The sequence below is a fragment of the Watersipora subatra genome, chromosome 1, assembly GCF_963576615.1.
Source record: "Watersipora subatra chromosome 1, tzWatSuba1.1, whole genome shotgun sequence".
In the NCBI taxonomy this organism is placed as follows: Eukaryota; Metazoa; Bryozoa; class Gymnolaemata; order Cheilostomatida; family Watersiporidae; genus Watersipora; species Watersipora subatra.
The window spans coordinates 69,756,475-69,772,787 of NC_088708.1; the positions used below are offsets into that span (position 1 = coordinate 69,756,475).

Consider the following 16,313-nt stretch of genomic DNA (forward strand, 5'->3'; position numbering starts at 1 on the left):
AAGTATTGGTAAAAAGCATGGGATAAAACGGAAATACCGGTCGGTATGTCAAGTAGCAATGGATAAGCTGACTGTTGCCATCGGACACCAAACATAGCGCAGGTAATTTACAAACGCTGCGCGTCGTTCACGCGTCAATGAAAGATTTTAACTAATCAGTTCGAGATGAAAAATTGGACCATTAGAGGTATCCGTCTATGGTCAACACATCGTAAATTAGGTACGTACAGTACTTCCGTGTGAGAATTCGCCATTTCAGTAGGCCGAACTTCAAACAGGCAAACATCTGTCCGTCCAAAATCCATAACCGATGTGTTACTTTCATAGATCGGGTTCCTACAACCTGAATTAATGCATATACAATAAAAACAAAAGACTAATTGCAAATATGGTATCGCGAGCTTATATGATTACCCAAAGCAGACGATACACTTAAGCGTGTTAGGTTTTGATTTAAATATATTACCATCAAACCAGGTTGTAAATAAACGCGTGAACATCAGAAAACATGCTACAAGGAGATCAAGTTGTTGAAGAGTTTGACCAAGATGATTTGGACGACGATGTAATGTTTAAAGTCTTAATGATGCGAAAAGTGCAGTGGTTTTGGTAACGTTTCGGCATTGTAGAAGAAAGTTATTAAACGGAATGCTATCCCAATGCTATACATATGTATCAGTCAATATTGTGTCAGATTGGCATACTGCTGGCGTATTTACCTTTACATTATCACTGATTGTTTAGTTTAGCCAACATTTTGTGTTTATCGAAGTAAGCATTCAAGCGTGCAAGTGTTTTGGTGGTATGTTGCTTTAAAATATTAATACTCTCTATTTAGCTTATGAATTGAAACCGTTTTTACTACTAAATATATTTTGCTTAATTAGGTGTTTTTAGATTGTATTTTAGCATAATAGGTAAGTTTAAACAATCTGCGCAAAGGTGATATTGATTAGTGATCAGATATTACAGTGGTGTTTGCTGCTAGCTTGCTTACATAACGTGACATAGTTTGCAAGTACGTATGTTGTATATCCTTAATAGACTAAAGCTTCAATCTATTTTAGGAATCATTTTTTCAAGACATAGACATGCTACAAAGTCAAGGAATTGTGAGTATGACTGCACTTACAAAATTGCTATCTATATTAGGTTGTCAAGTTTTTTATACTATGATGAGCTTTTACATACGGTAAGCGGACCATAAAGCTTTAATATCAAGCATTATCATAATAGCTTATAGTCAGAAATTGAAACATAATAAATTAAAAGTAAGGATTACAAGAGTACTGCCTGCATCTTCTAATCTTTATTACTTACAAATGCAGTTGTCAAGTTTGTTAGTTTTAGTATGATATAAAGCTGTACCTGGTATATTATGTATTGTTGATCGTCGTAGGTCGTCGGAAACATAAACCTAGAGGGCTGGCCAACCAGAAAAAGTACTAAGTTGATGAGCAACATGAGCCATCTAGTTCCTTTATTTATGTCCACGCAAGTACTATCTAGCAGTACTGTTGTTTAGGTACATGTCGTCTAAGATCCACATTGGTAGGTTACATATATTTTTGTTGTAAGGAGATAGCCTCGTTAGTTAGTGTTCACATGATATCCGGTTGTTGAATAATAATGTAACATCCTCCCTTCTCCATAAGATATACAGAAGGTAGAAGAGCTAGCTTAAATGAATAACGAATACGATTGACCCATAATCTGATTTGATAACAGAAAAACCCTTCTCGAGATAAGTATGTAGGTGCTACAAGTGAGTACGGAAGCAAACGAGCTAGTGTGATTAATAGGTTGGGAGTAAGTGCTATATGGTAAATATGTACCGTTGAGAGGGCCTGGCCCTATTCCATTTGAAATCCATCAAATCGCTTAGGTAGAATTCCTCTGGTCTCACGAAGACTCCTTCTGGCTGGAGTTGGAGATGAGCTTCGTGGCATAACACCCTCGTCCTGGTCAAGATCTTTCTCTATGGGTGGTGTGTTCACTGGTCCAGCTTGACCACAATTCGGTTTAAGATGGACACGATTTTTTCTTACTAAGGAGGTACCATTATCTATGATGTACGACCTTAGATGTTGGTGATGTGCCATCACTTGTCCGGGTGTCCATGCAGTTTCCTCGCTAGTCCTGACTAGCACATCATCTCCGATGGAGAAAGGTTTCAGGGTCCTGGAGCTCTTGTCATGTCTGTCTTTCTGTTCATTCTGACGAGTTTGCAAAGCGTCCAGAACATTGGGTACTGAGGGAGCTAGGGTCCCTAAAGTGGTGGAAAGTGGGCTGCGAATATTCCTGTTGAAAAGCATATCAGCTGGGCTGAAAGCCAGTCCAGATACGGGTTTTTGTTTGTAAGCTATGAGAGCAGCATATATGTCACAGCCAGAATCACCAGTTTTTTTCATGAATTGTTTTATGGTCTGTACGTATCATTCAGCCATGTCATTGGACTTGGCATAGTGTGGACTGGAGGTAGTAATATTAAATCTCCACTCGCTGTCAAAGTTTCTCATGGCATAGCTGCTGAAAGGCATATTGTCTGCAATGACCTCTACTGGGACACCATGAACAACAAAAATAGACTTTAGTGCTGCAACCACATCTTCACTTGTGACTTATCAGACAAATCTCTGAATAGTGAGAGTGAAAATCGACTAAAAAGAGATGCTTTTGTTCTGGAAGTCCATGATATCCATGCCAATCTTATTCCATGGTAGTTTGGGGACAGTGTGAGATTGTTGATTAGCGTGTTGTTGGTAGATTGAGCACCGCGCTACCATCTTTATCTTAGCAGCCATGCGAGGCCAGTATAGACTTTGATGAGCTCTGTCGATGCATTTTCGCGTTCCAAGATGTCCTTGATGAATCTTAGAGAGATGCTCAAATCTCAAGGTCTCGAGAATAACTTCTCTACAGGATGAAAATTTTCGATGCATATAAAAATTCACAATTTCGCGAACAGTCAATTCTGCGAATTATTAAATTTCGCGAATAATTAGTTGTATTTTTAATCACAAGGGAGAATAACTACTGCCTCAAATTTAAAAACTAGTCGCTAGGCATAAATACTAAACGTAGCTGAGTTCCAAAACCTTTTCAAAATAATCGCCGGGGCTTCGAGTTAACCCCATTGCCAATGCGTCACATTTCTTTACAAAATTATTCAAGGTTGTCACAAGATATGCAGAATGGTGTCATCGCAAAAATAGCCGCTAGGCATAATTACTAAACGTAGCTGAATTCCAAAACCTTTTTAAAATAATCGCCAGGGCTTCGAGCTAACCCCATTGCCAATGCATCACATTTCTTTACAAAATTATTCAAGATTGTCACAAGATATGCAGAATAGTGTCATCGCAAAAATAGCCGCTATGCATAATTACTAAACGTAGCTGAGTTCCAAAACCTTTTTAAAATAATCGCCGGGGCTCCGAGTTAACCCTATTGCCAATGCATCACATTTCTTTACAAAATTATTCAAGGTTGTCACAAGATATGCAGAATGGCGTCATTGCAAAAATAGCTGCTAGGCAGAAGTACTAAACGTAGCCAAGTTCCAAAACTTTATAAAAATCATTGCGGAGGCTTCGAATTAACCCCATTGCCAACGCATCAAACTTCGTTACAAAATTATTCAAGGTTTTTACAAGTTATTAGACATGGCGTCGTCATCGCAAAACTCTCCTACAATTTTTTTACGTAGAAATCAACTCTATCAACCTCTAATACCAAAGTCGAGGATGATAATGATTCTGATCTTGACATTATGGTATGTATTTGATTTGCAGTGCAGATACGTTTTTTCATAATTAACTGCATTAGTTAATTCTTTTGTTTAAAAATTGATCGCGTTCATTAAATACTTCAGCTATTGTTTTTGTACTTCCTTTACACATGTTAATATTTTTCTTTTGTGTTTATTGCAGATTGAGAATGAAACAGAACCGAAAACTAAAGACAAGTAGTAATATTCACCAAAGCAGGAACATTGGCTGAGAAGCAAATAGTCAACCTAGACCCAAACCCCTTCATCAACAACAACTTTTTGATATCGCTGCAGCAAACATGATTATATTATATATTTTATTTCATATATAGATATATTATAATTTATTACAAACTTGAGTGTACAAATAAAATATTTCAAATACAAATAAAACTTTACAAACCATGAATGGAATAAATGAAAACATTTTTGCCCATATGGTGGTTGTCTGGCAATAAAATTAAACTGATTCTCTTGATAAGTAAATACTAGCGTGTAATGGTGCTCTCTGACTAGTTATTTTGGTAATAGCAGCTCTATATCGCTATCGCTGTTTTGGGTAGATGTTAAAGGCGATTCTCTCGCTACTACATGGCTGGTAAGGTAGTTGTCATCAGAACTTTCCTCGCGGATTACTATTGCAAAGTTCTGTCGGTTGGCCAAAAATTTGTGCTCGTAAAGGCATTTTTGTTCCTGTTTTAAAACATATATTCTCATCGTTAGCAGCTGCAGTCACTTCTACCTCAATCTCAATACCTCCCTGAATGATTGGTGGTCTTCTAGGGATGACATCTACCACCCTTGCAGTCATTGTGCCTCTGTGTATGATGAAAAATCTCTCACACTAAAACAAATAATGAAGCGGTAGGGATGGAAAAAATAAATATTGCGTTTTACCGAAGAGCCAAAGTAAAATTCAATTATTAATTTAGTAAATAGTTTTAAAAAAATCTCATTAGTTACCACAAGTTGTTGGTTCATCAAAGGCCTCCAAATCGATGAATATTCATAAAAACCACTGAACACAGCAAGAAATTTATAGCTTAGCATGATCGACTCGTAGTGTTAAACTAAATAGAAACCGAAACACGCGGTGTGGGCATGCGTAAGGTTAACTCTATCGCTAACCGCATTAGAGTTAACACTTGATAGAGAGTGTTCAACCGCAAATAAATTAATTCGCGAATATGCATGAAAAAGGCAATTTGCGTGAAATTTAACTCTGCGAATAAAATCATCCTGTAGAGTAGTTGCTACCCTCTATATACAAACCCATCTTTAATATAGAGCTCATCTTTAACACTCCAGTACGTGTGCAAGATTACTGGAGATGCTGTTTTTTCCCCAGGCCCATCCTTTGAGAGTGGCACTCCTCAAGCTCCTGTATGACTGAGTCCATCTCACAGGCCATGGTCAGTCGATCTTTTGTCTCATCTTGTATCTAAATTGCGTGAACCATCACTACCTCTTCCTGTAGTTCTCCATCTTCATTAGCTAGGTAGGCGCAAGACAAGGGGTCGGCTAGGTAAAGGAATTTTCCAGGAACATAAGTGACGCGCCGAATGTCATACTTGAAGAGGCGTAGCAACAGTCTCTGAAGTCTGGGTGAGGCTTCATGTAAGTCCTTCTTGATGATGCTGACTAGCGGATTGTGATCTGTTTGTACATCAATGTGGTGGCCATAGACATAGCTGTGGAATCTTTCAAAACCAAACACGATCGCTAACAATTCTTCATCTATTTGCGGCCAGTTCTGCTCTGTCTCAGTTAGGGCTCTTGAAACATAGGCAATTGGATGATTGTCCGATAGTACGACGGCACCAAGCCCGGATTGTGATGAGTCTACTTGTAGCGTCGTGGGCTTCTGTACATTGAAGTATTCTAGCACTATAGTTTAGCTTAGAAGTTCTTTGATTGTTTCCATGCTAGTTATAGCCTCAACCTTCTCTGGGTCAGCCTTGAGCCCTTCTGCCGAGACGATGTGTTCCAAGTACCTCACTTCACTCTGATTCAGCTGGATCTTATCTTTGTTAAACTTTACATTGTGCTCTCTGGCACGCATCATCAGCTTTTTGAGGTTGTCATCATGTTCGCCCTGGTTCTTGCCATATACGATCAGGTCATCAGAGTATATTGCCACATTCAGGTCAACGAATATCTCTTTTACTCTCTTCTCGAATTCTTCAGCTGCAGAGCTTACACCAAATGGCAATCTGTTGAAGGCAAATCGTCCAAATAGGGTGTTGGAAGTGGTGAGTAGTTGGCTCTGATGATCAAGCGGAACATGCCAATAGCCATGTTTCATGTCAACAATTGTGAATATCTTCATGCCTGCAAGTTTGTGGGCAATATCATCCAGTGTTGGAATGTGGTGATATTCATGAAATATCGCTTTGCTCAGCTCATGTGGATCAAGGCAAATTCCTACACTGCCGTTCTTTTTTTCAACCACCACCAATACTACTGACCGACGGCGGAGGCTGATCTACCTTGGAAATGATGTTGGCTTGTTCCAAAGACTCGAGTTCAGTTTTCACTCGATCTATCATTGGCAGTGGAATTCTAGCACAGTTAACAACTGGCTTGATTTCTTGGTCAACTACTACTTTGTGCTCACGATTTAGACAACCAATACCTTCAAAGCAGTCAGAGAATTCTCAAGAATACTCTCTGTCGTGATTGTGTCTACACGCTTTACCAGACCTAGTTTTACACTCGCAACCAGGCCTAGAATTGGAGAGAAGTGGCTGTCCACCAACTCAAACCAGACATCGCCATTGTTCACTCAATTATGTGACATACTCAATTTTGCCTTACCAATGTTGTTGGTTTTGTGTCCACTATACGATGTGGGATTGGCTTTACTAGTTACTATGGTTGGGTTGACGTTCTTGACAATGGCGATCGGTAAGATGTTTGCCTCAGCACCAGTATCAATCTTGAAATTGAATAGGGTGCTCTGACCATTGTGACTGATCATGTATTCTTTCATCCAGTTACCCTCACCATCTTTGTTCTCAACAGCACCAACAAATAACTGATTCATGTTAGCCACATTCTCACCTGTGTAGTCGAATCTGGTTATTGCACTAACCTCCTTGCTTTCGCAGGCATTAGCAAAATGGTTTAGCTTTTTGCATTTCCTACATTCTTTCCCATAGGCAGGGCATTTTCCCCTCATATGCTCATAAGAGCAGAATTTGCATTTGAATTTTCTGGGTGGAGGAACGGGTTGAGAATCAGATTTGGGACGTACATCGGCAACTACACTGATCGATTTCTCATTGTTCAAGGTTTGCAGCTGCGTTTTAGTGACTTCAGCTGCTCGGACTGCGTTGATTGCTCAATCAAGGATGATCTCAGGATCCTGCAGAAGTTTTTCCTTCAATTTTTGAGCAGAGATGCCGAAGCACATCTACAGTGCATCATCATGTCCTTCATGTCACCGAACTCGCACTTGGTTGCTTGTATTTTCAGTTTTCTGACAAACATGTCAACAGGTTTACCACTTTACTGTGTAAGGGACCAAAAGAAGTGCCATTCGTATAACTTATTCTTTCTTGGATTAAAGTATAGCTCAAACTCTGCTAGTACATCTGGCAATCTGTTGGCACTCTCCGCAGGGTCAGCAGTAGGGTCAAACTCAAATTGATCAAGTACTTCTACGGCATCGTCACCAATGCAATGTCTTAAAATAGGTATTTGTTTTATCCAGATGGCTGTATTGCCTGCTGGCCAGGTACCATCATCATCTGCTGAAGCAGCAATGGAGTTTATAGTCACCAAGAAATTTTTAAAGTTCCTCCTCCATCTCCTCCAATTCTCAGCTAAGTTGCCCTCTAGGAACAGAGCAGCAGGGGGCGACAACCCCAAGGAGTCTATCAATCACAAAGCAATGGACACACTGTCTAGTTGGACAACCACAACACAGTATAGTTACTAGCAGTAAATATAACACTCAGGTGTCGTAGGTTCTTTACCATTCATGTAGAGTGTATGTCGTAGAAAAAGTACTCAGTCAGATTCAGAACTCCTTCACACTTCAGGATGGTCTAGCTGCCACCATGTTAGTTTTAGTATGATATAAATGCTGTACTTGGTATATTATGTGTGGTTAATTGTCGTAGGTCGTCGGTAACATAAACCTAGAGGGCTGGCCAGCCAGAAAAAGTACTAAGTTTGTGAGCAATATGAGTCATCTAGTTCCTAAATTTATGTCCACGCTGGTACTATCTAGCAGTACTGTTGTTTAAGTACATTTCGTCTAAGATCCTGATTGGTGGGTTACATCTATTTTTGTTGTAAGGAGATAGCCTCGTTATTTAGTGATCACAGATAACCGGTTGTTGAATAATAATGTAACAAAGTTTATTATGTAGAATGCGGCTGATTTGAAGAAATTGAAGCAAGCAGGAATATGTACTGTTAAGGTAATGTATTGTTCTATTGTTCAAAAAGCTAGTTCAAAGAACCTGTTGTTTCAATTGCAGAGAATGTGTACACACGAGTGCTCCTGAAAGTAAAAATTGTGTGTTGAAAATATGCACAGATATTTTTAATAAAATTAGCTTTGTGTATTTGTAGGGTGTGCAGATGACAACAAGAAAGAGACTTTGCACCATCAAAGGAATATCCGAAGCAAAGATGGAAAAAATAAAGGAAGCGTGTGCTAAAGTAGCTGGGGTAACTAACTCAATTGACCCACTTGATGTCATGTTTAAGTTTTGATAAGAGGTCTTTTAAAGTAACTTTCTTTAAAGGTTGACTTGCAATAAAATTTTTACGCACAATAACATTACAGCTATTTGGTATCAAAAGATTCACCGTGTCTTACTCTGTTGTGTTGTAGGTGCCAAATATGTGGAAATGTGATTACAAGCTCTTAAAAGCTCAAAAACGAAAAGCTGCAGTAGATTGGAATCTCTTTATTTCGATGACGTAGTCATAAAATTTGGCTATTGCCTTGTCACATGATGTTCTCACGTGAATTGAAAGGCCAATAAAAAGCTCAATATAAAACTTATCGTAGCATTAGTTTATGACAAACACTTCGGGTTTTACCGAAGACCCGTATCAAATATAGATGCTCGCTACTTTACAGTTTTGTTTCGGTTTTGTCTAAATCGGCAAATCGTAATCTGATCATGTGACCCAATACTTCACAAATATTTTCTGCAGCACTTTTCGATTATCACAAGTGACCAACAGACTCGTCATGATTATCAGACAATGATATGTACTCCTTCAAGATAAGGCTAAAAAATTAACCGAATTTTTACGGTAAGTTATAGGATATCACCGCTAAAAGTGACAGCATTACAATGACGATAAAATAGACGCGTAAGAGCAATAGACATGGTTTTATTGAATGAGTGAAGTATATTTGGGAAAATATTTCGACAAATAAGCTTGCATGAAAGTGTAAACAGAAACCATCTCTCACAACTGCGTCACATTTGAACCGTTTTAGAAAGGGAATCCAAACTACGGCGGTCTCGTGTGGCTGCGATTTTCTGTTCGTTTTTGAGCTTTTAAGAGCTTGTAATCACATTTTCACATATTTTGCACCTACAACACAACAGAGTAAGACATGGTGAATCTTTTCATATCAAATAACTAATGTGAATTTTGTTGCAAGTCAACCTTTAAAGTAGCTTATTATTCTTTAAAGTAACTTACGTTACTTTAAAAAAGCTTTATAGTGTAAAGTTTGAACATATAACTATAATATTCAGCAACTTAACTACCATAAACCCTCTAATTGATAGCCACCATACTATTTGAACGCCATCTCTATTTGAACGCCACCACTATTTGAACGCCACCTCTATTTGAACGCCTCCTCTATTTGACCGCCACTATGAGAGAAGGGTTGAAAAATAGAGCGCCGCCCTCTATTTGAATGCCACATCTATTTGACCGCCACTTTAACAATCTTTGATCTTTATGAACCCATGATATCAAGTGGTCGGTACAAACTAGAAAAGTGTCCAAAAAATCGTATTAATAGTGAATCGCTGGCATCAATAACAATCGATTCTCTTGTTGTCCAACTCCAACGCATATCACTTTTTTTTGTTAAAACTTTGGAAGCAACATCATAGAAATAATTAATAACTGTCTCAGGCTAATAGTAGTTCCTTGTTTAACCCGATCTTGATACTTCGAAGTACATGTACAGTACATAAAAAAATGGTTTACATATACGATGGTAGATAGACGACTAGTTCTAGGCCAAAGGTTACGTTTAACAGGCAAAACTTTTATGCATTGCATTTGTGCTAAATGCAACGCGTAAAAGTTTTGCTCCGCCAAAAAATCGTTTGGATGTTAGTATTGACTAGTTCAACACTGCTGAAGAAGAGTTGAGGTCAGAAGACATTGTGGAAGGTATTGGACAACCAGAAGATGTTAATTTCATCAAAAGTGACAATCAGAATGCAGCTACTTGAGCAAACGATTTAAATATTTTTGTCTTAAAATGTTAATGTTGTTTTTTACATCTAAAAAATAACTTACTTTAAAAAAAATATTTTTGAAATGTAGTATAAGTATGGTTTGTTTATTTCACTTATCCATGAATATATATTTGTAGCGTTTGATAGATTATCATTATATAACTTATAAACATGCAGATTTATAGCATATTATTTGATAGCATCATTGCGGTAATCTGATCTTACAATTGATCGACGCTCGTAACTTATCTTCTATTGCATATAAAAAGGTAGTTTTGGCTGCAAACTGTAGGAAACATATCAATGAGTCCAATGAGCTTTTATGCAACATTGGTAAATATAGATAAAACATAAAAATATGTCTTCAAATTTAGAATGAAATAAAAATTGAAAGCTCCAACAAATTGTAAAGCGGGACACAGGCTAAAATATCATCGCAGGTTAATTGCAAGCCATATCAGCTGGTAGAGATATTTCACTGTTTCTCAATGCATAGTTATTAAGAGATCTTTCACAAGTTGGAGGTAAATTAGCAGATTTATTGCATCCAAATGATTTAATATCGCTCCGCTGAAAGTAAAGGGCAAAATATAGGTGACATCGCTTTGTCCTTGAAAGTGCTAAATTTATTTTCAAAAATTCTGACAAGCTATTTGAAAAATGCAACGTTAGCAACTATTTGAACACCACATTCAATTAACCGCCACTATAGAGGAAGGGTTAAAAAATCAAGCATCATTGCATTGAGTTAGAGGTTTTATAGTATTTCATTTTTGTTTAGCATAACTATTTGTTGCATAGAGCTAATGCTGCTAATCAAATGACAACAGTATATTAATCCGTTATAATATTTCCTTTGTATGTTGAAACCGTTGTATGGTAGAGCAAATATTCTTATAAGAATGCATAATGTTCGGTTTAATTAGTTCTAGCGCCTCAAACAATGATAAACACTTTAGGCAGTTACATGTAGCTCTTAAAACAAATGCAATCTGTATTGTTCGTAATTACTTAATTGGCCAAGTAATAGTCAGTAAAAATATATAGTTATTGTCGCTTTACTTTAGAGTATAGTTGCTTTAGAGGTATAGGCCCAGCAATGCATAGATTTCCAAGTACATGTATCGTGAGTGGTAGAGTATGCAGTGTAGCATACAGTGACTTATATTTTTAAAAAATGGGTAAATTTATTTTTTATGTTTTTTTAGATTTGTTCAAATTTCGCGCAGTGTGTCGACAAATTTATAAGCTTAGGTGATTGTTGATAGAGATTTGCCACAATTGAATAAAGTAATATATGCAATGTTAAAATAAACCTCTCAAATGCTTTCAAAGGAAGGGGGCTTCTGCACAGCTTTAGAGTTTGCCGATAAAAGGAAAGCAGTTTTCAAGCTGTCAACAGGAAGTTCGGAGCTAGAGTAAGTTCAGTATGCAGTATAAGTTCTTATGATAAAACCACTTGACTTATTTTCATTTTTTTTGTGATAAGATGGTATTAATTAAATTCCAATCGGCTATTACGCACATACATATACCAGTATATGCAATATGTCTTTCATGAGATTGTTGCAAATACTTTACTTTTGCTATCCCATCAATCTTGTCAGATCAGAATTTTATTGTAATATTTGTTGAGAGACCTTGCAAAGATATTTGTCGTTTGCACAGGCTCATTTAGCTTCCATGCTTCATGTATTACACATTCTTTTGCAGTAAATTAGTAGGCGGAGGCATTGAAAGCATGTCAATCACGGAAGTATTTGGTGAATTCAGATCTGGTAAAACACAGCTTTCACACACTTTATGTGGTAAGGTGACTGGGCTTTTCCAATGCATTAGTATTAGGTATGTTTAATTAATTGGCGTCGAAAATATAGTTTTTCCTCAAGTAGTAACACGATTATTTTTTGATTTCCTTTAACAGTATTTATGTAATGATATATGTATGAAGTGCTATTACTTCCTAGTAGTCTTACTAGTTGTATTAATGGTAACGTAATTGCAATGTGTAATTGCAACGTATGTGTATATGTTTGTTATTTGTTAATCATTCTCTCTCGCATCACTTTGGATTTACATGAAATGATGCATTATTCAGTAATTCTTTTATTGATACTAGTACGCTCGGCAGTTCCGTGCACTGTGAGAGATCGTCAAGAGTAATCAGTATGCGCATAATTAACTCTTTCGCTACCAAATTAATTTCGTTATCGGGACAGAATTACATATTCGATAAAACCTAATATTTCACATGGGGGTGTATAAATCTTCATAACTTTTTAACCAAACGGTCTATAAAAATATTTTGATATCAAATCAATCATCATAAAATTTTACATCAGCTGATGCAATGAAAAATACCACAAATCCTTTGTAAAATGAAAACGAACACTTTTTCAGCCATTTTAGAAAAGATCGTGAGAATGTCCGAGTCGGACGATTTATCAATATTATTACAGCATACAGCATTATTACTACTAATAAAATATTAATTATAACTCTCAGCTATTAATATGAATACCCCATAACTCTTTGTTATTGAACTATTGTTCGAGAACAATCACTCAGTCCATAGATCTAAAATTAGTCAAAATTTGTAGAGCTCTGTAAGTAATGCGTCTAGCACAACTGGTCATTGCTAACAATAAACTGCGATGAGAATAGAAGATTTTGCGAAGCGAAACTACGCTCAGGATGGGTTGTTTACATACTTTTATTGGCTCATCGCATACAGATAATTGTTTTCTTTCGTTTAAGTGCAGGTACTGTACTACCCAAGTTCAATTTCCCCGTGAGACAATTTTATTCCTAATGCTCTTGGCGTGGCTTCAGACAGACGAATGGACATTGCTTTTATTATTTTTAGATTGGGTTGGATTACATACCACATAATATTTTATAATAAAGTAAAAGGACCAGCCTAATATGATGAATTCATATATTGTCTTATCAAGTGTACTAATTTGTGATTGAGTGGCATGAAGAACAATATACGAGTGTTAAAAGATTATTTCACACTTATGTTTTGTCTGATTGTCTCATATACATTTTGCAGTATCCACTCAGATGCCAGGAAGCAATGGCTATGCTGGAGGGAAGGTCATATTCTTGGATACTGAAAACACTTTGTATCCTCACAGTTTCATTTTTAAGCTTAATTTTGCATAGCATTCGATTTAGCTCTTTATAATGTTAGAGCGTAACAATTGTTATTTTATTCTCAGCTAGCACTAATGATGCCATTCATAATTCCAGTATTTTCTCATGGGAACTTGCATAATTTAATGTTTATGTAGATGATACAACACTAGTTTTATGAGTTACTAAAAGTTCAAATTCAACACTCAACTCAGTACTCTACACATTCATTCTATATAGTAATCTGAAAGTGTCAATTGTTATCAGCATAGATATAGTGATGTTAGAAAGCTCTAATGAAAATGTATCCGCAGTTTCTTTATAAAGTATTTTTGTTATCTTGTACTGAGCTGGTACAGCTCTGTTCTTATTTGTTGTGTGCCCTTAATTCCTGTCATAGTCGACCAGATAGACTCAGAGATATTGCTGACCGGTTCGGACTGGACCAAAGTGCTGTGCTAGATAATGTCCTTTATGCAAGAGCTTACACAAGCGAGCATCAGTTTGAGCTTCTTGATTTTGTTGCTGCCAAGTTTCATGAGGAGCCAGGAGTTTTTAAATTACTGGTATTCGGTCATCCAGAGCTAGATTAAATTTTTAATTTTGGTAGTCAATTTAGCTTCGTGCAAAAACACTATTGCATAGTAGTTTTGACTTGCCGCAAAACTTTGAATGAGAAATCAATTGTTTGTGTTCACAATAATACATGTACGTGATATTGTGTATAGCTATATGCTAATGTTTTTAAACTAGAAATTAAAAAGTTTGAGTTGTCGCTTCAAGTTTGCATTCATAGTAACATCCCTTGTATTTTAGCTATTAGTATTCGATTAAGTTAACAAAGTTAAATTGATATAATTTAGGTAGTTGACTCAATCATGGCCCTGTTCAGGGTAGACTTTTCTGGACGAGGTGAGCTCGCTGACCGCCAACAGAAGTTAGCGCAGATGCTTTCTCGACTGCAAAAGATTTCAGAAGGTGGGAAGATGTTTGTACTGTTCATAAATAGTAGTATTGATAGATGTAATAGCTAAAAATCACTACTGGCGTGCTGTGATGCTTTTTAGAATTTAATGTAGCAGTGTTCATAACAAACCAGATGACAGCAGATCCTGGCGCTACCATGTCCTTCCAAGCTGATCCAAAGAAACCAGTTGGTGGACACATACTAGCCCATGCTTCAACTACAAGAATTGCTTTAAGGAAGGGGAGAGGTGAACTTCGAATAGCAAAAATATATGATAGGCGAGTATTTTAAGGGTTACAGTAACTTTGAGTTTTTGCTTGTCTACATATTTTTATCCTACAATTAAAAATAACATCCTTTTTTTACTATTCTAAGTATATAGCAGTAACTTTTACAAGAGTATCTGCTTTATTATATCACCATATTTAATGCTTGTCTCTGTTGTCTCATTTTATGTGCAAATGAGTACATATTATATACGGTAATTGGTAGCAAGTTTAGTTCTTGCATGTTGATTATAATGTAGTTCTTATAAACCTCTTATGCTGTAGCTTCCTATGGGGCTATATATGTCTCCGCTTGAAACCAGTTGTGAAAAGGAAGGAGGATAATTTTTGCTAAGATTGTTAGATATTATGCGTATCAGTGTTGACAATGTCAGCGCAAGCTCGGAGACAACCTTCAAGTTTATACTTATCGCTTGTTTGTCATCAAATTGTGGAGTTTGATGGATTTTAAAAGCATATACAATCTTTAGTATGTATTATCTTTTTAGTCCAAACATGCCAGAGAATGAAGCAACATTTGCCATAACTGCCGGAGGAATTGCAGATGGCAAAGAATAGCATCTCTGTAGTTTTTCGATGCTGTACTGAGATGCAGACTTACTTATATTTATACATATTAATAAACTGACCAATGATCATTACCTGAAATATTTAACATTTCATATATATATAAATAAAACAGTAGTGGAGAGAATGCTCAGAAACAATCATAATTTTTTTCAGTGTAAAGTAAAAAATCATTATGCCTTATTTCTAATTGTCATCTAAGAGGAATATGGCAAAGTTTCAACTAAGCCTATGTTATCTGAAGAATTTGACCATATGCACCCACAAGTATTGGTGACGCTGCACTTAGGCAAATGTCACTCAAGTGGCTCAAGTACCAACTTGTCCCAGAGCCAGCTGCTACTAGTAGTTAACAGTCACATGAATCTACATTCGTAATTTTTTGCCTGTTAAGTTCTTTATTACTATTACCCTCTTTATCAACGGTCAAATTATTTTATTGCCAGATGGCTTTTTCCCAGACAAAGATGGATATATAAGCCAGCGTTTACTTACCAAATTTCAGGTTGGTTGTTTCGTCTCTTGGTTGCTATTTCTACCAACAAATCATTATGTGGAAGATACTTGTTGCAGCTTTTCTGTTCACAAGCGCATTGGCTGGTAATAACTTTTGGCTTTCAGTTATTTGCTAGAATATTTATTTATCTCTATAGAGTCTAAATGACTGGAACTGTGACTCGAATGTGTGTGCTTTTAGTAAAAAGCCAAAGCATGCAGTGTACCATTTGATTAGCTAACATTCATATTATGTTTCTTCAGTGCCATCAAAGCCAAGGATTGTAGGTGGATCAGAGGCTGATGCACATAGTCATCCATGGCAGGCTTCGTTGCAACTCCGAGGAAGTCATATCTGTGGAGCTTCAATTGTTTCAGAATATTGGCTTGTCACTGCTGCTCACTGTGTTGATGGGTAAGCATTAGCAATGCAAAGTACAGTATAACAAAAGTCAGCCAGGTTTCCGTCAACAAACAATCGGACCCTAACAAAATAATAATGGCTCCCTTGGTTTGATCTTTTCATCCAAAAGAGGTAGTTAAATGGTCAAAAAACTAAATGATTTTACTCAATATTGCTGTCTAGCTTTTCTTTTTCTAGTAGCAAGTTTTTGTTGAAAAAGCGCTTT

At 36.7% G+C, this 16,313-nt stretch overlaps 1 protein-coding gene across 1 annotated transcript; it reads left to right on the forward strand.

The window, feature by feature from the left end:
* The first annotated feature begins 467 nt into the window (after positions 1 to 467).
* LOC137396688 (meiotic recombination protein DMC1/LIM15 homolog) lies at positions 468 to 15,180 on the forward strand. Its single transcript, XM_068083006.1, has 12 exons — positions 468 to 565; positions 1,068 to 1,112; positions 8,152 to 8,202; positions 8,357 to 8,446; positions 10,749 to 10,754; positions 11,566 to 11,648; positions 11,944 to 12,038; positions 13,286 to 13,358; positions 13,769 to 13,934; positions 14,232 to 14,346; positions 14,436 to 14,613; positions 15,111 to 15,180. The coding sequence occupies exons 1-12, from the start codon at positions 509 to 511 to the stop codon at positions 15,178 to 15,180; spliced, it is 1,029 nt and encodes a 342-aa protein (XP_067939107.1). The 5' UTR covers positions 468 to 508.
* The last annotated feature ends 1,133 nt before the right edge of the window (positions 15,181 to 16,313 follow it).

What these genes read in the sequence shown, in the direction of transcription:
- LOC137396688 (XM_068083006.1), top strand. Translation starts at nt 509, where the DNA reads ATGCTACAAGGAGATCAAGTTGTTGAAGAGTTTGACCAAGATGATTTG. An exon ending in AAGATGATTTGGACGACGAT is followed by an intron (nt 566 to 1,067) that starts GTAATGTTTAAA and finishes AATCTATTTTAG; the next exon opens with GAATCATTTTTTCAAGACAT. An exon ending in TGCTACAAAGTCAAGGAATT is followed by an intron (nt 1,113 to 8,151) that starts GTGAGTATGACT and finishes TTTATTATGTAG; the next exon opens with AATGCGGCTGATTTGAAGAA.